The sequence below is a fragment of the Myotis nattereri genome, assembly GCF_964212035.1.
Source record: "Myotis nattereri genome assembly, chromosome: 18".
NCBI classification, from domain to species: domain Eukaryota; kingdom Metazoa; phylum Chordata; class Mammalia; order Chiroptera; family Vespertilionidae; genus Myotis; species Myotis nattereri.
This window is the reverse complement of record NC_138093.1, coordinates 18,752,780-18,775,515: the sequence shown is the minus strand read 5'-3', so window position 1 is coordinate 18,775,515 and position 22,736 is coordinate 18,752,780. Positions and strand designations below refer to the sequence as shown.

The window sequence follows — 22,736 nt, the reverse complement described above, 5'->3', positions numbered from 1 at the left end:
TTTGTGTTCATACGTTATAAATCAAAAGAATGCCAAGGCAAAAGTGAGGATAATGTCAAAAAGAACAATTTTATTCAGGCCTCCCTTGTTCCCGTTTTTATGACTAATCGTAAGCTTTTAAAAAAACTAAATCTTTATTATTGAAAATACTACATGTGTCCCCCTTTGGCCCCAATCACACAATAGAAGAAAATCACAGTGAGCCTCATATTCGCTCTCACACATTTTTTTTTTTCACTCTTACACATTTTTTTTTTTCACTCTTACACATCTGAGGTTGGTCTAAGGTAAATGTTTTTAGTACAACTGAGGAAAAGGTATTCAGGGATTACTTAAAAAAATAGAAGTATAATCAATACTGATGAATAAACACTGTTTTTCTTTTACTACAGGTAATCAGTTTTGTTTAATCTTAAATTATAAAATCCACAGCTGTACCTGTTTCTGTTTACAGATGGGTGGGCAGTCATACATTTGTGTCATGCATTATAATTTTCCAAAGCATTTTCACTCACATTATCTTCCGCGTACGTGATCTCTGATCTCTGATTCTGGCGAGAAGAGCCCTATGAGGCAGCCAGACAAATTCTGTTTGCATTTCACACAGCAGGAGGGAGATTAAGCAAGGCTTACGTAACTTGCTCAAAGTGAAGCAATGACTGGGATTTTGTGAGTTTCATTTCAGTGATATTTGGCATTTATCATGTTGCTTTTCACTATATTATGATTGTCCAGCTTAATTTATAGGATTTTCTTGACGAAGCTGGTTAAACGGACTCCACCAACAACTCACCAGTCTAAAGGGTCAAATATTTTCTCACAATTCATACATGATCTGATTACTTCTGTCCCAAGTGAACAACCTACTCTCTGGGTATGGGAAAACATGATCAGAAGATGCTTAGCCATTACATTATTCTAACAAAGAGCCATCTTTCACACCTCTCCAAGTGAAAAGAAACTTCAAAAAAGTCCCAAACAAAAATCCTAAATATGCATGTTATCAGGTCCAGATTGAGTACTGTTTTTTCATTGCGGTAAAGAATGTTGGCTGGAGTCCTTCCACCTAAAGACGTGTCAGATCTTTGGCAGAACTCCAGAGGGAGCAGAGGATGAAACCCAAAAGCTCAGCTTTCTGGATGGTGCGGAGGATTCAATGAATTCTTTTCTGTTTCTGCGACTGTTGGCCAGGAGACCTGAATGTGATAGGGCTTCAGGTCCTCAGGAGGGATAAAATCTGGGGCATCGCTCATGAGGTCCTGCCCCCGGAAGGACTTTGGGAAGGCTATGACGTCTCTGATGCTTGGCGCTCTGGTGACGAGGCATATCAGTCTGTCTAACCCTGTGAGTAAAACAGTTAACAGATGAGAATGTAACCTGCGGTTGGGAGTGGCTTCGTTTTTCTACAAAGGTTACAGAGAATGTTTAAATAAGAATCTTTACCAAGCTGCACCCAGGCATAGTTCCCTGCCTTTTTAGGGAACTTTTGAGGTTACTTTTATCTCACTTTAGAAAGATGCTCAGGACTGAAAAATACTCAGTCACATCGACTGGATGAATAGTGACAGCAGGTAATACCTTTAGCAAGGGCTTACTAAAGGCTAAACAAAATTAGGTGCTGTGTAGGAGTCTCTAAGAACACAGGTGGTCCCTGTGGTTGAGGATTCACAATCTAGTGAACTTTCTAGAATTTTTCACACTCTTGATAAAAGAAGGAAGGTGAGCATCCTCGCCCATCAAAAGGGCCATGGCACATTTCTACTCACACAATCTGGGGCTAGGCAGCAGGGCTACCAAGGTGTCTGAGCCCCCAGGGATTTGAGCTAAGACCATAGAGTTCCATTCTATTTATCTTTCAAATGCAAATGGTCAGTTAAGTTTTAGCTTTATAACTGGTAAATAAAAACGAAACATGCCGAAACCGGTTTGGCTCAGTGGATAGAGCATTGGCCTGCGGACTGAAGGGTCCCGGGTTCGATTCCGGTCAAGGGCATGTACCTGGGTTGCGGGCACATCCCCGGTGGGGGATGTGCAGGAGGCGGCTGGTCGATGTTTCTCTCTCATCGATGTTTCTGACTCTCTATCTCTCTCCCTTCCTCTCTGTAAAAAATCAATAAAATATATTTAAAAAAAAACAACAACAAAAAAAAACGAAACATAAATTCTGTAGAACCCTTGGGCTCACTCCCTTATCTCCTTTATTCCTCCATCCACCACCCCCCTTAAGCTGAGCCCAAATTTCAGTGCAGTGAATGAAATTGGGCTTGTAAAAGGGCAGACTGTTTACCTAAGGCAATTCCTCCATGAGGGGGCGCCCCGTAATCTAAAGCCTGGAGCAGGTGGGAGAGCAATTTCACGTCTTCCTGAAATTCAAAAGATAATTCCATTTAAATACATACTGAGGGTCCACTAAGCGCCACAGTGCATTTAGGTGTGAAAGGGAAAACAAAGGTGAGTTAAAGACCTCAAGAGGTTTAGAGTAGAGCAAGGTGATGTGACAAGTCACATATTAAAACATGCAGAGAAATGCCTGGTGCTCAGTAAATGCAGCTGTTACACTGATAATGCAAACAGTGAGACCAAGGATATGGCTCCAAAGGGTAGGATGAAAGCAGGGAATTGTCCTGTCAAGGGACTAGGATGGATATTAGGAAGCAACAGTGTCAAATGCTGCTGGGAGGTAGGAGAGAGTAAAGGTAAAGAACGGCCCATTGAATTTGGTGACCAAGAACAGACCACCGGACTTGGGTATTCATCTGAGAATTAAACGTGTCAGTGCCTATGAAGTACTTGAGCAGTGCCTGGCATATAGTAAGCACTGCCAAACAGTTATTACCTACTTTTCAAAGACTTACACTGAAGGCAGAGAGAGAAGCTGCTACTATCCTGTATCTAGTGAGTCCTCCATTCATTACAAATTTTAACAGACACAAGGCCAGGTTAGAAATGTTACCTTCAGTAACGTTTCCAGGATGTAGCGCTGGAGCTGTGCATCATGAATTCGGATAGAACCGCCTCCTACTTCACTGCCGTTTAAAACCAAGTCATAGTGCTGGCTACGGACCTACAAGATGCAGAGTCTCGACATTAGAGAATGTTAACTACTGACTCAAACCGACAGTTTCTTCTGGGGCTTCCAGAACTGGGTCAGACTGAAATCTGAAGTTCTTTGCTGTTTGTTCCCACAGTTGCTTTGATTTACAAGCACAGATATGGTACCTTTTCGGGCTCAGTGTGGAGAAGGTGGATGTCACTGGGATGGGGAGCCGTGAATGGGTGGTGGGCTGACTCCAGCTCCCCGGGGTTTTCCTCCTTGGGAAGGAAGAGTGGGAAATCCACCACCCAAAGGAAAGAGAACAGAGCTGGGTCACGGAGCAGCACTCCTCTTGCTTCTAGAAGGTCAGCACATTCCAGCCGTAATTTTCCCAGCAAGGAGCACTGCAAACAGAAGATAGGAACATTGAGGTAACTACGGGGAGAGTCGTCAGCAATGACCGATGTGGATTCTAAAGCCAGGCCATTCTCTGAGAAAGGAATAGCCAAGTAATAGAAGACACACTCAATGGTTCGAGAAGGACTGTCACCCTCAGTGATTGGGGAATGGAGCACAGTGAGTCTGATCTGTTGGCTACTAACATCTCTGCATCCTTTGCCACAGTGAAATGGAGATAAAAGTATCTATTCCAGAAGGCTGTGGTGACAACACAGTGAGGTAAGACGTGTACGGTGCAAGATCATGGGCACCTACTCCCATGATTTCCTTACTGCCCTGAAGGGTGTGATGAGGATGTGTGGAGTGCCTGGCATGTACTTAATGTTCAACGATGCTTGCTGCTAGGAGAAAGGCAGGGTGGATTAGAGGTTAACTTCAGAGTACACCTTTGGGAACCAGACTGTGAGGGTTAGGGAAAAAATCTGGCTCCTCCACATCCCAGCTGTGTGTGTGCAAATTTTTAACTTCTCAGCCTCAGTTCTCTTTACAATAGTAACAGTAGCGGTACTTCTTGACCCTTACAGTATAGTTCCAGTATTTGTTTGACTTCTATACCACTTCTGCATATTTTACGACGGCCTATTCAGCTACATCCAGTCTGCTGTGTTTCTGCTGAAGAACAGTGAGTTGGCCAGTGCCTGGCAGCCCTCACCAACTCCCAGCGGCTGCTCCAAGGAAGAGGATCCTGCCACGATCAAGTAGGGCCAAGTGTCTGCCAGCCAGCAGCCCTCCAGCAGTCTGACCTGTCCTCCACATTTTCAGGAATGCATTATGTATAAAAGTTAGTGACTATCAAATTTTCTTAATTTGCAAAACTTTGAAAATGAAAATATTTTCTCATAGTTATACATCGAGTCCCGATAGCCTTCTACCTAAGTGGCTTTCCTAATCAGAACCATAGCCAGTCTGTGAGCAGTACCCATGGAGGCTAGTGGCTGGGAAGAAACTAGTTTTTATACAGTGCATTATAAAGTGCTGAAAGACATTACTCATATGCCCTAGCCAGTATGGCCCAGTGGATAGAGCGATGGCCTGCAGACCGAAGGGTCCCAGGTTCGGTTTTGGTCAAGGGCATGTGCCTCAGTTGCAGGCTCCTCCCCCCGCTCCTGGTGGGGGTGCATGCAGGAGGCAACCAATTGATGTGTTTCTCTCACATTGATATTTAATAATCAATGAAAAAATATCCTCGGGTGAGGATTAAAAAAAAAAAAAAAAAGATATTTACTCATATAAAAACTCATGCAGAGCAGCTTCATTTAATGCAATCAACAGTCAATTTCAAATGTGTGCTAATTGCACAGGAGAAGAGGGTTCCATTCAACCCCAGCAGCACTGAGCGTGGAGGTAACTTCTCTTACTGCTCTCCTGTGCTCTCCGGCCGTTAGCAGGACCACGTCCTCCTCCTGGTTCTCCATTCGTCTGATCAGGTCCAGTCCTTGCTCCTCCATCACAAGCTTAGCAACCGGAGAATTCCAGTTCCTATTGGCTTTCAGGAACACAGGTAAGACTTCCTGTGATAAAGAAAAAGATTAACATTTTTCAAAAAAGTGGGGTTTTCTTATAAAGATTTCTTGTTCCCAATAGAAGAAAACTTACATGAGATTATCTCTATTCCCTCCTGAACCCCTTCAAAATGATACTAAAGGAATTTAAAAAGCAATCTCATAACGAAAAACAAAGAGAATGAAGGGTCAGGAGGGATGTCAGTAGATGAGATTTCTGCAAATTTTTGGCAGGTTGCAAGTGAATGGAGCATAAAGTCTTATATTTTAGATCCTTTCTTCAAAGTATCACTGATTTTAGTGACTCAAAAAAACATGACTATTTTTAAAGTCATTGATTCCAAAATGGCTGAGGCAGTTTCCACTTCTTGTGGGAGTTAAGAATGCCCATTTCCACTCCTGCTCCTCCCGTTTTAGTTCTACCGTTAACCAAGCCCAGAAGACAGGTGTCTATCAAAGTTATATTCAGAATTTTTAAAAAGGGTACAGGAGGAACAATTAATTCAGACTTTCCTTCACGCCCGCCACACTTTCACTTACATCTTGGACACATGGGGCTCTATTTATTTTCCTAACCAGATTAAAGTACTGTTGTTTATTTTAAAAAGCTATGGTTGAACTTCCATTCTGATTAACGGTGAGTTCAACTAAGTTTAAGTCTTAGAATTATACCCAGAGGTAAGGTTAAGTTTAAAAATAAAAAGGAAAAGTAGAAGAATGATCTGAAATAACAAGATCCTCAAAACTAACGTTGGTGAAAAAGCTCACGCAATTATTAGTTAAAAATATTGAATCCCTAAAAGACAGGAAAAAACCTGCTCTAATTAATCCTTACCTGATCAAAATGGTCAGCTGCAAATTTCCTAATGGATTCAATGTCTTTCCTTTTTAAGTATTTCTGATGAAAGAAAATCAAAGTAAACTCAACAGTATGACACTTAGCTTCATAAACATGTTTATGATAGCAAAGGGAATACAAATATATTTTGTGTCTTTCCATCACAAGAGTAGGATTAAATACAAATTTAATTTCTGCTGCCAAATAACGAAAACTTAAAGCTTGTTATAGGGCTTATTTTTTTCCAAACACTGTATGCAAGTCTCACTGGGAATAGCTGTGTATGTATTCCATGTAATATGCAGGATAAATGTTCCAAATTAATTTTTACATTCTGAATTGTGAAAGAAAATATAACTTTCAGGTCAATATGAAGATTCATAATTTAATTATTTCAGATCTCTTAAAATTCTTTATATCTTACTTTTTGTAAATTATCTCAATGTCTTTCTAAGTAAGACAATGTCATCATAACTAATATTCATGGGCCACTTAAGTAGGTATGGGAGATACACAAAGGAGGAGTCAGGGTTCGTGACCCAGCAGGTCTGATCAGCTACTTGGGGAAGAATGGACATCCTCAAATTGGGGTAAATAATGACAACAATATATGTTGTACAGAGCTCACCTGAGTACATTCATTCTGTCTGGACTAGAGTATGGACACCACATTACTTTCCACTGGACATATGAAGTAATTAAGAGACTAAATTCTTATCCCCAGGTTGAATATACTTAATATTCTTATATATCCAAGTGAGTAGTCCTTCAAAATAGTAATCTTATTCAAGACCCAACATGCAAGGGTTATGCTGGGTTAAGCTGAGAGCCTCTGGACAAACCGAGGCTGGAGACAGAATATGAATACGATGTTATGCTCATCACTAGTGGAAACGCCCCCAAATGAAGCAGGTGTACTTTACAGCAATGTTTAAAAGGGGAAAAAAATAAAAAAGCTCTAGATCTTGAGTATAAAGTCATATTCATCAGGTTTTATTGTTCTCCATAGTTTTAGGGACACTTTTAGACTTTACATAAAAATATGTAAGTATTCATTTTTTTAAAAAACAATTTTTAAGTTTATTTGAATAGATTATATTCCCATTTAAAGAGGACTGTCCTTTCTAAAGTTTAGACATGCCCATGTCGAATATATTTACTCCCCATAAACAGGTTCTAGAGAACACACAGAATTGTGCCTTACTTACTGCTCCTTCAGGGATGCATATGGCTTTGACGGTTCCTTGGGGTTTACTAAGTGCATCTTGAAGAAATCCAACCTCTGTGTTTCTGAACACATCACTGATGTCTACAATCTGGAAAGTGGGTTAAAAAAAAGGGTAACTAAAACATTTACAAACAAGTTTTTAAAGAAAATAGAGCTGTTAACATCTACAAAGTGCATTCATATAGAGTGATTGTCATGGATGGGCTGGGCACTATGGCCTGTGCTAATGTACTCTTCAATAGTATTAATTCATCTCATCTGTAAAACAAAAGTATAAGGGAGGCACTCTTATTATCCCCATTTAATAAATGCAAAAACCAAAGCACAAAGAAGGCAAAAACTTGCCCAAGATGACACAGCTAGTAGTGGCAGAAGCACAACTGAAGCAGCCTGACTTAAGAACCACTATTCCATATTCCAAAACAAGAAACAAGGAGTGTTGTTTTGGAATATTTAAATTTTTGTTTTTTGGCATCAGCTGTGAGTAGGCAGTTAAGACTTTGTGTAGCAAACGTTTTTCAATCTAAGAACTGAGCACTGCCTATTTGTAGACGAGGGAGGACTCAATTTCTGAGGCATCTGAACTGAGAACAGATGCGGTAATGTCACCAGCATCACACAGACAAAGGGCTGTTGCTCTCTAAGAGCAAATAATGAGAGGCTTGCCAACGGAAACTGCACCACGTACATCCTCCCCTGACCCTTATAGTTAAATATGTATTGATCTTAATAATTTGAAAAAATTTTCCATAGGTTTGAACTCTTTAAATACCACAGAAAAGGGATAAATATCTCTTAATGGCCTTCCAAGTGCCATTTTAGTTGGCTTAAGAAAAATTGAAGAGGAAAGAACAGGGTTTTTTGTTTTTCCTTTCAGTTATCATTTGTGTCCATATAATTGATAATTTATCAATAATATAAACTTTATAGCAAGAATCTTGCTGTCTGAAAATTGGTTTTGGAACATAGTAGATAGAAAAAGGTATTGCGATGCTAACAGACTATTATCCTCTCTTGCTGTAGCTCCGAAACAACAAAGGTAACAAGCTAAGGCAACAACAGAAAATATGATACAACAGTGTGTGCAACTGGTTGTACATTTCAGAGTGGTTCAAAAGACTGCAGGACTATTTGGGGGCAGAGACCTGGGAAACTGAAGCGTCAAAAGTACCTTCATCCCAAAGCGAGTGTCGGGTTTATCAGTTCCATAGCTGGCCAAAGCCTCAGCAAAAGTCATAGAAGGAAAAGGCACCCCTACAGGTCCTTTGTCACTGGGCCAGGAATACTGGAGCAAACCCTCAATTAGACTCCGGATCCCGGTCTGGTCTACAAAAGACATCTCTATGTCAATCTGAAACCAAATAACACATGGAAACTAACTTGAACAGCCATAATATCACTATGTACATATTCATATATTTCTCTGGTTTTAAGTTACCACAGGATTCTGGACATAAGTACTTAATACAAGGAGGGAATTAATATTATTGTACATCTGTGTTTAAATTTTTTTTAAAATTTCAGAGAAGGAGGGAGAAAGAGATAGAAACATCAATGATGAGAGAATCAATTCGCTGCCTCCTGCACGCCCCCTACTGGGGATAGAGTCCGCAACCCAGGCATGTGCCCTGACCAGGAATTGAACTGTGATCTCCTGGTTCATAGGTCGACACTCAACCACTGAGCTACACTAGCAGGGCTGTACATCTGTTTTATGTCAGGTACTGTGCGAATGCTTACATACATCATCCCCTTGTTTAGTTCCTATGACTACCCATGCCTCATGCAGCTAAGTCACTTGCCCGTGTATGTACAGCTACTAAGTAGTAAAGCTACACTTGATCCCAGGCTGTCCACCTTCAAAACTTATGATTTTTGTGCTTCATCACAGATTCATATGCTACCAAACAGAAACCAAATCATAGCAGCTCTGATGAGTGCCTAGAGTAGGCAGAGTAAATATCAACATACAGAACTGTTAGTCCTTAATGTACAAGAGGTGTTTTAAGAACTTTATCATGACTATGAAAATGCTATGGGATCTTTGGCATCCCTTAGTTGGTGGCCAAAATCCTTATAAAAAGGACACATGAAATATGTCAAAAGTTAAATAATGAATGCCTCCACTGTAGGCCAGTTGCACTAAATATCTGATGGATAAAATGTAATGAGAAGTCTATCTGACTACTGTCCTGGTCTGGAGACACTGGGCTGAAGTGAGGCTGCATGAGTAAGAGACAAGTGAATATAGCTTTGTACCTGCGTAAACTCAGGCTGTCTGTCTGGCCTTGAGCCTTCATCTCGATAACATCTGGCAACCTGAAAATATCTACAATAGAAAAATAGCATGAATTGAGTCATGATTCTAATAAGACATACACACATTTCCCCCCAAATTCATGGCCGTGTAGGCTATGAGATAAATTAATTATAGTACCTAAAGGGCATATAAGAAATTTAAAAATTCATTATGACGCCCTAATCCAGTAGTCAGCAAACTGCGGCTCGCGAGCCACATGCGGCTCTTTGGCCCCTAAAGTGTGGCTCTTCCACAAAATACTATGTGCGGGCGCGCACGTACAGTGCGATTGAAACTTCGTGGCCCATGCACAGAAGTCGGTATTTTGTGGAAGAGCCACACTCAAGGGGCCAAAGGGCCACATGTGGCTCTCGAGCCGCAGTTTGCCGATCACTGTCCTAATCTAATCAGGTACATACACAGCTGACCCAGAATTGAACTATTCTATATATTGCTTTAGAAATATACCATGGCACCTTTGGATATTTACATGAGACTGGCATGCAAGGCGGTTCATGCTTCTTCACACAGACTCTTGTGCCTTGGCCAAATTGAACTACTTGTTGCTCCATGAATACACTTGAGCTTTCCTGTGCTATGCCATTCAACTTTCAACTCAATCTGCTGAAATGAACTCTGTCCCAGGAGACCCAGCTGACAAAGTTTCTATACTTCCCAAACAATATAATTTCAAACCTCTTAATATCCACCCTGCAACTCTCAATGCACTCCTTTTTTGTTTACCTCAGTTGGTTTTATTTATTATCCTATTCTGTCTAACTAGATTCATTAATTCCTTGAGAGCAAAAGCTATTCTGTTTTGAATCCCCTGCCATGTTTACTAGCTTATAGCTCTGCACACAGTGGCCACCCAATAAATCTTTACTAAAGAATGACTACATATTTTTAGAGTGTTTTGCATATATTTCCCAAATGCTCATACATTTTCTAACCTTCTTTTAAGAGTTCAGGTAGCCCTAGCTGGTTTTGCTCAGTAGATAGAGTGTTGGCCTGCGGACTTAAGGGTCCCCGGGTGTGATTCCAGTCAAGGGTAAATGCCCAGATTGCAGGCTCGATGCCCAGTAGGGGGCGTGCAGAAGGCAGCCTATCAATGATTTTCATTATTTTTTAATTTTTTTGTTAATCTCACCAGAGGATATTTTCCCATTGATTTTTTTTTTTTTTTTTAGAGATAGTGGAAATGAGGAGGTGAGACAGACAGAGAGAGAGAAACATTGGTTGGTTGCCTCCTGCACACTTCCAGACCAGAGATTGAGCCTGCAACTGAGGTACGTGCCATTGACCAGAATCGAACCCCGGACCTTTTATTCCTCACTGACACTCTATCCACTGAGCCAAAACGGCTAGGGCCTCTCTCATTATTGATGTTTCTATCTCTCTCTCCCTCTCCCTTCCTCTCTGAAATAAAAAGAATGCAGGCAACTTTTTTTCCTTTTCCCTTTCCTGTCCCACTTTTCCTTTCCTGAAAACTACTAGCATAAGGAAAGCTCACCTGTCTAAACCACCAACCATCAGAAGCTGCTTAAACTGTTGTGGACTCTGAGGGAGAGAATAGAACTTTCCAGGTTCCCTGGACGGTATCACAAACTCTTTTGCACCCTTTTAACGAGAGAGGGGTGGGAGGGAGAGACAGGAGACATTATTAAAAAACAAACAAACCCAAGAACTGGTGGGAGCTGACACTTCAGCTCATCAATGAACTAAATGATGCAATGAGCAAAGTCCTCAAATGACAGAAATCATTTCTTGTTCACCTTTTAGTCCCCTAAAGGCTTGCACACAGTAGGCTTTAAATGTTCGGATATAGTAGGTATTAAATGTATGCTTGTTGAAATGAATTCTCAATTCCTATTCACATAATTCCTACCTGCTTTTTAAAATTAAACTACAGTTTTATAAGTCCAGATATTGTATAAATAGATTGAACATCAAGGTTTAGAAATGTCAGTTCTTAATGAACAAGGGATTTATATTTAGGGAACCAATTCATTATTGATCTGCATCTATAAAACTCAAAGAAAACTCAAAGAGAATACAAAGATTTTTATCTCAAAATATTGACCCATACAATTTTTTCAACTCCCTTTTCTTTTAAGGAAAAATATAGTTTAACTAAAGGACCTAAAGCAGTGATGGCGAACCTTTTGAGCTCGGCGTGTCAGCATTTTGAAAAACCCTAACTTAACTCTGGTGCCGTGTCACATATAGAAATTTTTTGATATTTGCAACCATAGTCAAACAAAGACTTATATTTTTGATATTTATTTTATATATTTAAATGCCATTTAACAAAGAAAAATCAACCAAAAAAATGAGTTTGTGTGTCACCTCTGACACGCGTGTCATAGGTTCGCCATCACTGACCTAAAGGAAGACTTCAGCGAAACCCACATTAAAATGACCAATCAAAATCCCATTTCTTTTTACCCCCCTTAGTTTTGACATTTAGAATAAAAGAACAGTCTGAAGGATTCTGAAGAAGTATGAGTGGCCTTGTCCTGGCCTATTTCTAATATTCCCAGATTAGTTCATCTACCTCACAGCTGTTGCACGCAACTCTTTTTTTAAAAAAATTAAATTTATTGGGGTGACGTTGGTCAATAAAAATTATATAGGTTTCAGGTGTATAATTCTCTATAATACATCGTTTGTATATTGCACTGTGTGTTCACAAGTCAAGTCTCCTTTCACCACCATTTATCCCCTCTCCTACCTTGCTTTTTTGCACTCAACTCTTCAACATCACTATGAACTGAATGGCTAGAAGATGCTATTTTACTTGTTCCTAAGCTTCTTTCAGCATTTTCCATGTGAAAAGGTTCATCCTGAATTAAAATGCCCAGGAAACCCAATGCAAATCCAAGGATTGGGGGAGTGTGTTGGGTCCTGGAAACTGTAGCCTATAAACCCCTTTTAAGTGAATATCATTGAGACCTAGAGAACACAGGGCTACGATGCGTGCTCAGACCTGGTTCAACGAGCTGCTGTACCCAAAGCAGTAGGTGTGACTTCTGCTCAGCCCTAAGTCCTGTTTTCTCTCCTAGACCATGGAGCAGGGATGGCGAAACCCCAACTCCGAGGTCCTGAGCCCTGTTGCAGGTGAGAGGGCAGGTTCAGGGTCTTCAAGTGTCCACCTCAGTTGAGGGAGGGATACACACTGGGGTTGGGGGTGGGGGTGCAGCGTGGGGCCTTGGCAACAGGATCCACTCACATCCCCAAAGAGAAAATGGAATGTGAGCAGGTGGGACACAGACAGGGCTTTGCCGGTTAGCACCTCTGCTTCACTGGCAATTTTCTCAGCTCTTAAGAAAATCTGGATAATGTGATTATCTTGAGGCAGTAAAAGGAGTAAAACCAAGTGAATATAAATGCAAAGTGGTCCAGTTTCCTAACTAACAGGACATTACAGTAGGTTTATACGTACTCCTGGAGTCCTCTTAAACAATGTTGGTGTTTCTACATCCACAAACCCTAAAAAGAGAGAGACATTTGAATTTAATAGATAGAATTTGTCTAATATGATGTTTATGGTATAGTACAATAATCTGAGGCTACCCTTAATTAGGAATTTTGACTGAAAAAGTTACCAAGCCCACTGATGCTGGTTTCTAAAAACCCAAGAAGAAAGCTGAACATTTTCATGAAATCCTATTCTGTTCATAAAGTTGATACTTTTGTAATGAAATAATTCGTACTTGTCTATGAACTGTTTTGTTTTTTTAAATATTCTGCTAGCATAGCAAAAATAACATAAAATACATAAATATAGTAGGAAAAGATCCCAGGACTAATTAAAGAGTCAAATTTAATTCCCATGACATTTCTGAGCTCACAACAAATGCTACTTAAGCATGACAAAGAATTTAAAAAACTTCCAGGTGTAACAACCAAAGGGCTGTCTGACCTTCAGTAGTGATGGGAAATACTTAAGGTAACATGCACTATCACCTTTAAAAGGCTGCATTTGTGACCCAGTGGGGAGCAAAATTATGCTCTAAATTACTAAATGATGCTTTAGGACAAAACACCTGGAAATTAAACTTCAAAAACTGCTTTACACATTAAGTGAATTCCAGACCTCTGGCAACATCAGACCCAATGATGCTAAGGCGAGGATACAGTAAAACTGCTGAACAGAACAGAAGAGATGCTAAAAAGCTCCAAGAACATGCAGGCATCTCCTCACCATGTAGATTACAGAGATATTCCCGCATTTTCATGACCATCTGGGACCTCAGCCGCAGGTTATACTGCATTTGGAAACTGCGCAAGTCTAAGTAGCGATACTGCAAACGAAGAGCCTCTGTTTTCTAAACAAATTAAAAGATTTTTATGTTTAAATATTTTTTCAAATATTAACAAGATATTAACTTTAGATACAGAGTGTGAAATTTCAAAAGCTTTATCTTTAGCTCCCACCATTTGTATATACACCGCCACCCTTGATTCCTACCACTTCGAAGTTTGTTACTGGCACAGAGCTTACATTTTTTATTCATGACTAGAGGCCTGGTGCATGAAATTCGTGCACAGGTCCCTAGGCCTGGGTTAGCGATCAGGGCCGATCTGTGGGGCGACTGGCAGGGCGATCAGGGAGCCCCCGCTGACACCTCCCTTGGCCGGCCTGGGGCCTGCAGGCTGGGGGCATCTCCTGCATTGAGAATCTGCCCCCTGGTGGTCAGTGCTCATCATAGCGACCAGTTGTTCCTCCGGTCATTCCGCTGTTGGGTCGGCTTGCATATTAGACTTTTATTATAAAGGATTATTAATGTGACCCTTCACTGACTGAAATTTGCCTATCATACTAAACATTTATCCATTCAGTTAAACTTGTAATTAAGTCTTCAAAGATCTTTTTATAATATACACTAGAGTAAAAAACAACTACAACTTTATCACCTGAATGGGACTGAGAGTGTAAGAAATGCAAAGAACAGCAGAGGGACTTTTGCTTACTTTACAGGCTGTAAATCTCTGTGCTGACAACTTTTTATTTAAAAAAAGGGCTTTTAAAGCCCTTTTCTTGGTGTAGCTTATTTCCTTGATACTAGAAACAGAAGAACTGTCACTTATCTTTCTGAAAGATTAACTGGGTATTTCTCCCCACCTCCCCCCAAGGCCAACTCTGTAATTACACTGCCTTTTCTAATTAAAAGATTAAGTATTGGGAACTTAAAATGGAAGACTAAGAGGCCTTGCAATTAATTTAAAAATCCCTGTATTGACCCATTTACACACTCAGACTATGCAGGTCTGCAACTACAGATAATTGTGACATAGCTGAGATTTATCTGGGGGTGCATACCCAGTGCTGTCTAGCTTCATCAACCCCTCAAACTGGTAAAGAACATCCTGAATTACAGTAATATTTATATGCTTGGGAAATCAAGCCAACCCTTTTTCACTGTTAGAGGTTTAAACTTAATAGATGCAAGATCTCCTATGCTATTTGGCCATGTCCAAGCTAGACATAAATTTCCTTTCAAAATGTAAACAAGCAGCAAAAAGACATGAACACAATAACACCGAAGAGAAGAGAGAGAGAGAAACATCGATGTCAGACACATCAATTGGTTGCCTCCTGCACATGCCCCAACTGGGGCCAAGTATTGAACCTGCAACCCAGGTATGTACCCTTGATCGGGAATCAAACCAGAGACCCTTTGGTGCCCCAGTGGACACTACCCACTGAACCACACTGCCAGGGCAATAATAACCCAAGTCTTAAAGACAGAATCATGTTTCAAGCTGTCTGATAAGCAGTCCACGTGTTTAGGAACTCCAACAGCTTAATGAATTGTCACTATTTAAGAAGGGTTCATCAAGAAATTGTGGGACTACCAATTCATGATACATCTATAACAACATGCTTAATGCCATGGAAGTTAAAGTTTTTCTTAAAAAAACTTGAAAACATTTTATTGGTCATCAACATTCTCTAGATACTCTATCCTATATAAGAGAGGAATATGCTAATTAGTTGTTACACCCTGAGGTGTAATGACCAAGTGCTTCACAACCAGATCACAGATCAGCAGGAGGGTGGGCCAGAGAGGTAGAAGCGGGCTGCGGAGAGCTACAGGAGGGGGCAGGGCAGCACGCTATGAGGGGGGAGGGGGGAGGGGAATTACAGGAGGGTGGGGCAGCAGGTGGAGAGCTACTGGAGGGCAGCAGCAACCTACTGGCACAGGGATTTGTGCGCAGGGCTACTAGTTTTATTAATAACAGAGGATGGCACCTTCATAAAGTCCTTAATTTCAAAGGGCAGCTTCTTGCACGGATTCAGAAGTTCAGCCGTTTTAACCTTGATTTCAATGTCACCTGTTGGCATTTTCTTAAAGAGAGAGAAGAGACCTATTTAAAAATTTACTCATCAGGATATGTACACAGTGAACATTTGTAAAATACATGATTTACTTATGTATGTAAAGTACACAGGTGCTTAGTGTGTAGTCTAAATGTCTATACATGATTTTGACATTCTTATGCATACCTGTGGCTGATATGATCATTAATAAATAACATGCATATTTATATCAGTGTGTGTGTTTATAGTGAAGATTTTGAAATCTGCAGGTTCATTCATAGAACTTACAGAGCTTTAGTGCCTGATGTCCAATAGGTGCTCAGCCTCTGTTGCCTGAATGTGTAGACAGACAGTGCAAATGTATACGGTGAAATTTACACAGATACAGTGTCAAAACTACTAACTGGGTTCTCTTGTCCTGGAGGCCGGGAAACCACTGTCCCAGACACTTGCACCACAGATTCCATGGGGGCGTCACATAAAATCTTCTTCACGGAAGCAGCGGACTACAGAAAAAGAGGGGGAAACAGTTCCAAGAAACACATGAATTTAAAGGAATCTGTGCTAACTCTAGTCTATGGTTTAGAAAAACGATAGTACTCAGAGCTTAATTGCTGTAAATACTGGGGCTGCCCTTAATGACTTTATTAAAGAACTTGGTAAACTGCCTCACAATTTTGACTCCAGTTAATACAGCAAGTCAAACTCTTAACTAAGAGTGGAACAGTGTTTTCCTTAAAAGGAAATAAGGAAAGAAACGATTAATGCAAACAAATCCCACATACATACTTGAAAGGCAACTGTTTCCAGAGTTAGTCTTCGGGTCAGTTAAGTCCCACAGCAATAATGGAGTCTAAAGGTCAGCTATGCTCATTTCTAGATCCTGAGATAATTCATTGCTCTTATTTCAAACACTAAAAGCTGAGTAAATAAATTTTTTCTTAGGCATACAAGCATTACAATAGAGACCAATGTTGCCCAACAACTATGATGAGAGAGCTTTATTTCATCTAATTTTAATAGTAATTATTTTTAGCAAGTAGTACCTTCACAAGGCTCAAACTTCAATGGAAACGAACAGATATACAGTGAAGTCTCCCTCCTATCCTTGCCCTTTAGTTTCTCTTCCCAGACACTCACGGATCCTTCCAGGGACACATCATGAAATACACACACGCACACCTCCTTTTTAATACAGATGATAGCACTCCTGTTTTGTTTCCTCTATCAACATACCCTTCTTTTTCCATTATTAGTTCATAAAGAGCTACTGTAACCTTTTTTCTATGGCTCTCAGGATGTGCATTTTTTATGTCACTCTCTTATTGGGGGAACAACTAGGTTTTTCCCAATTGTTTTGTTTCTATTAAAAATAATCCCGCAATGAAAAACCTTATATTTATGTCAGTTTGCATTTGTGTAAGTCTAGGTGTAAGATGCTTCTAAGATAACTGACTAGAAGTGGAAGGGATGGTTGAAAGGATAGATGCACTTCTAGTTTTGATGTTGCCAAATTGCCCTCTATGGAACTAGTGCCATTTGGACTCCCTCCATGAATGTAGGAACACTTGTTTTCCCAAGCAGTGTGTTGTCAATCCGTGTGTCAAAAATAACAATTCTGTGTAGTTATCTCCCTACCTATGAGTGAGGTCGGGCATATTTCATACATCTAAAAGCCATTTATATTTTCTTTTTCTTTTCTGTAAATTTTATGTTCATGTCCTAGGTTCATATTTCTGCTGAGTCACTGTTTTTGTTTTTAATTTGATCTGTAGTAACCTTTTAGATATTAGCAAAATTAGCCCCTGTATTTGATGTGCTCATTAACAAATGTCTCATTTATATTTATATAGGTGTATGTTTGTGATGAACATTTTCCCCCAGTTTGTCATTTGTCTCAATGTTGTTTGTATTTTTTTAACTTTTTATTAACTTTTGAATTTCAAACCTCAAATGTATTTAGTTACCCTGACCACAGCATCAAAGAGGTTTTCAGTAACAGTAGGAAACCTTCCATACCTCATCCTGAGGAATGAGAACTTGAACAAGCCCCTGGAAATCTCTTAACACCAGGAACATGTTTTGCCTGATTAATGAAGAAAATGAACACGTTAGGATAAAATCTTTGAGCCCAAAATTTAAGCAGGCAAAGCAAACTAAACAAACAAAAGATCCATATAATTTCTCACATTTATTATAATAAATAATATGGTTTTTATTAACTACTAGTGTCCTGGTGCACGGATTCATGCACACTGAAAGGAAATTAATTACAAGAAATATTTTGATATTTTAATATTGATATTCGCATCTTGCTAATGAAAAGAAAATAGGATTCTACCGAGTCTCCTATCTACCTACTCCAGGACTTCTGTGAGGATCAAATGAGATGAGGCAAGGGAAAAAGCTTCACAAACATTTGGTTAAACTATAAAATGTTTGCACCTGGCTATAAAGCAAGTTGGGTTCCTGGGCTGAAGAAACTCCAAGGATGCTAGTCACTAGGGAGAGGAAGCTGGGCGTTGCTACGTGATGTTATTACCCCGCGCCCACAGTGACCGTTTCTGGGCTGGGCTGGGCTGTGGGCTGCATTTTGCGCCATGGGGTCTTGGTGGCGTTGGCTGTGATTTGGTGTTGCTCCAGGGTGGTGGTGGAGCCGGTGTCCCACTTGGGGAAAGCTGAGCGTTGGTTTGTTGGCGCCAGGTCTGTGGTGCAGTTCATTTTTAAATGGCCAGTGAACATCATAGCTACTGGTAGGATGGACAGACACTTAGCCTTTTATATATATAGATAGTCATGAAACTTTCTATGTAGCTTTTTTTTTTTTAATCCTCACCTAGGGATATGTTTATTGATTTTAGGGAAAGGAAGGAAGAGAGAGAGAGAAAAAAAACATCGAGAGAGAAACACTGATGAGTTGCCTCTGGAATGCACCCTGACTAGGGATCAAACCTGAAACCTCAGTATGTGCCCTGACCAGGAATCGAACACGAAACCTTTTGGTATATGGGATGACACTCCAACCAACTGAACCAGGGCTCTATGTAGATTATTAATGAAAAAAACCGAAACAACTTCTTTTTGTTTTCAATTTTTATTGGCTATACTAGAGGCCTGGTGCACAAATTCATGCATGGGTGGGGTCCCTCGGCCTGAGTGGTGATTAGGGCTGATTGGGGCTGGCTGGCCAGGGGGAGGGACCACAGGAGGTTGGCTGGCCACGGAGGTTGGCTGTGGGAGCTCACTGATCACCAGGCGGCAGCTCCTGTGTGGCGTGTCTGCCCCTTGGTGGTCAGTGCGCATCATAGTGACTGGTCATTCGGTCGCTTAGGCTTTTATATATATAGATATTCAGCTTACTAATGTTATCCAGATGACTTATTAATGAAAAGATTAAAAAAATGTTTAACTTTCATTGGCTTAGATCAGTGATGGCGAACCTATGACACGCATGTCAAAGGTGACACGCGAACTCATTTTTTTGGTTGATTTTTCTTTGTTAAATGACATTTAAATATATAAAATAAATATCAAAAATATAAATCTTTGTTTTACTATGATTGCAAATATCAAAAAATTTGTATATGTAACACGGCACCAGAGTTGAGTTAGGGTTTTTCAAAATGCTGACATGCTGAGCTCAAAAGGTTTGCCATCACTGGCTTAGGTCTTTACAAGAAAATTTTATTAAATTTGAAAACTTTCCACATATTAAAATCCAAGGGAATATTTTAGGATATTAAAAACATCTGATTGGACATTTTTGAAGTACAACAATATAAAGCCTTTTCCTAAAAAAAAGATACAATCTAAAATTCTCTAGAGGAGGTCCAACTACTAATTTAATATCTCTATAAACCATCAAAAGTTTCCCCAAACCCCAACATTTTTAGCATTCAATCTACATTTTTCATATTGTCTTTACTACCAACAAGAGGTTCAGAAAACCTCCTCTGATTTTTAAAAATATATATATATTGATTTCAGAGAGGAAGGGAGAGGGAGAGATAGAAACATCAAGGATAAGAGAGAATCATTGATCTGCTGCTTCCTGCATGCCCCACGGGATCGAGCCCGCAACCAGGGCATGTGCCCTGACTGGGAATCAAACCATGACCTTCTGGTTCATAGGTCGATGCTCAATCAGTGAGCTATGCTGGCTGGGCACCTCCTCTGATTTTGAGAAGATAAAATCAACAAATTTATGGGTCAAATGTCCATCCATTTAGGACATATTCTTTAGAGAGGTTACACTATATATTTGGATCTCTTCAATGTGAATTACTGTATTATTCAGAAATGTTCTAGAATACAACAACAAAAGGGCTCTAATCTTAAAGAATCATGTTCTCTACCTAAATTTAGAATAAAATAAGCTTGTTCATGCTCTTGGAGCTTACTAGCTGGCCTATTCCCAATTACTAGTCCTTGGGAGTTTTAAAATAAAAAGTTAAATTCCGTGGCTGAAAGTCTTTTTAAAAGAAAGTGTTTATTAGGCCATTGATACCAAAAAAAAAAAAAACCCCAAAAAACAAAAACCACAACACAAAAAAAGACTGTTCTTGGGGCATGGTGCAGCATGGTTAGATAGAAAAAAACCAGCATGTCTGTTATCCCCGAATTTTGCAAGTGTTTTTATACCTGAAACAGGGAGAAAGGTGTGACGCCTTAAATAAATGAGGCATGGGGCCTCACGTCTGACATGCTTGAACATTAGCTACAGACAAAGGGAATCGGTGAAGGTGAAGCAGGGCTACTATGGCCTAGGGCACAGCAGCAGAATCTGTAAAGCTCCTGTGTGAACAAGAAGCAGAGGCTGCTGGGGTTTGATAGGCCTGGCTATTCACTCTTTTTATATAATCTCAGAAATAGCCACCTGAATGTTAATTATAATTCCAACATACACTAAGGCCGTGGTCGGCAAACTGCGGCTCTCGAGCCACATGCAGCTCTTTGGCCCCTTGAGTGTGGCTCTTCCTAAGCCTTAGGAGTACCCTAATTAAGTTAATAACAATGTACCTACCTATATAGTTTAAGTTTAAAAAATTTGGCTCTCAAAAGAAATTTCAATCGTTGTACTGTTGATATTTGGCTCTGTTGACTAATGAGTTTGCCGACCACTGCACTAAGGAGTGTGAGCAGTCTTTTGTTGGTTTTGCACTATAGCTGTTAACCAATTTAACCCCTTTATCTCTTCCTTCACCCTCTGACCTGCAGTAATTTAATTTAGGACATCTCAGAATTTTCTTGTCAGGAGACTTCAACCCTTGTAAGCCAAGGGGCATTTCTGTTCATTGGTGGATCACACTTCCTTATTATACCCTCCAACATATGCTAGTGGTACTTACTCAGAGTAACACTATTTGGGCCTTTCAAAACAAAATGGAAAACTTAACGAATTTTGAGAATCTTGTAGGAGTTGCAAAGCTTTTACTCTTCTGGCAACACTATGCATTCTTACACCGTCTGCGTCAATTTACCTTCGGTACTGAATCCATCCACACAAGGTGACTTCTTGGCCTAAGTGCGAAGAACGCAACTCTCCACACGTGTTGGTCCGGGCAACAAAGCTACTGAGTTCTAAAGAAAAAAGAAAAAAGCAAGATTAAAAATCTATTTCCAAACTGCTTAAAAATAAAGACTTCAAGTCACATCATCTTAGGTATTTCATGTCCATGGATAAAATTTATAAAGTAAATCTAAGTTCGTAATTTGATTCAATCACTATTAAATCTATAATGTCAAAGGTAAATGTGTCAAAAGCCAACTAAATAACTGTCTTAAATTTTTGCCTTATGTAAGGAAATCAAAATTTTTTCATCACCAAGCATTTGCATTGACCTAAAATCACCCTACTCTTAATAGCTCAGCACAGATCCTTCCCATACGCAACAGGACCTTAGGAATCACGGAAATTGGATGGTGCAGTGACTAACTTTAGTGTGAAAGTGGAACAGTCACCATGTACACTTAAAAATTTTGAGATTTAGTAGCATTAACTGAAAGCCTATCTATGTGGCTCATTTTCTGGTCTTTTTAAACTCCAGGCAAACACACACTATAGTATAAGAAAGGAAGAGGGTGAATGATCTGCTTTTACATTTTGACCATCCATCCAGTTAAGACTAGCGGGGAATGGAGAACAGGAGAAAGTGCGGTCCGGAGGTCACGAGCTCCTCACTGCTTTCACCTGGAACGCTCCATCGTGAGCTCAGCTGCAGACTTCTGGCTAGAGACCGCCCGACCAGCTGCGCGATCCTTCCGGTGGGTGTGGCCAAACCCCTATTTAGCCCAGGTAACCAACGCGAAAACATGTTGAAGCCGCTGGAGGGCGAAACGTTCACGGATCCCACACTGCCGGTGCTGGACGGTGGTCAACGATCATTTTTGGAAATACACGCAAATCCCTTAGAATGCTAGGAGTTTCCACGTTCTGCTCCAGTATTTAAGCCCTTCTCCGCTGAACATTCAAGTACACGTGTCTGGACACCGGATCGATTTACAAGGTCTTTGGGGTCCTTGGGGAGTGGGTAGAAGAAAGACTTTTCTCCCCTTCTCCATGCATCGGTTTCCACTTCTGCTAACAAACACACCTGCGGCCAGATGTGCAAGGACGCGTCCTCATAGCAGCGCCAAGAGGGAACCCCACGCCCAGGGAGAGACTGAAGGGGCCGGTCATCAAGCGCACGCCCTTCCTTTCCTTCCGCGCTTCCCCAAAGGCAGAACCGGGAAACAGGGAGAACCCAGCCTCGCGTTCCAATTCTGGCGCCGACCTCGGATATTCAAAATGAGGAAGAGGGCAAATCCAAACGGTTGTGAGGGTCCGATTCTCCCGGCAAGCCTCAGGGTGAGCCAAGCACTCCTCAAAGCGATCGCGAGCGCCCGAGACTACGGTGAAGTCGATCAACCAATCAGAGCGGAGGCCCCGCCGCCATGCTTAGTGCGGCCGGAAATTGGAAGGAAAGCTTCGCGCAGGTGGGAAACCGCTGTCCGTCGCCGCGCGCTTTCAAACGTGAGGCTAATGGTTAGATTGCTCGAACGTGCCCTC

The 22,736-nt window shown here is 40.6% G+C and overlaps 1 protein-coding gene across 1 annotated transcript; it reads right to left on the bottom strand.

Moving 5' to 3' along the window:
- Positions 1–51: 51 nt before the first annotated feature.
- DARS2 (aspartyl-tRNA synthetase 2, mitochondrial) lies at positions 52–22,273 on the bottom strand. Its single transcript, XM_081111870.1, is given in 18 exon segments — positions 52–1,160; positions 1,163–1,342; positions 2,288–2,363; positions 2,954–3,064; positions 3,220–3,438; positions 4,852–5,004; positions 5,831–5,893; positions 7,042–7,149; positions 8,233–8,412; positions 9,321–9,390; positions 10,874–10,980; positions 12,806–12,852; positions 13,568–13,691; positions 15,620–15,715; positions 16,093–16,194; positions 17,708–17,774; positions 21,169–21,268; positions 21,879–22,273. Coding segments are annotated over 18 exon segments (2,010 nt in total). The 5' UTR covers positions 22,003–22,273; the 3' UTR covers positions 52–1,077.
- Positions 22,274–22,736: the final 463 nt, after the last annotated feature.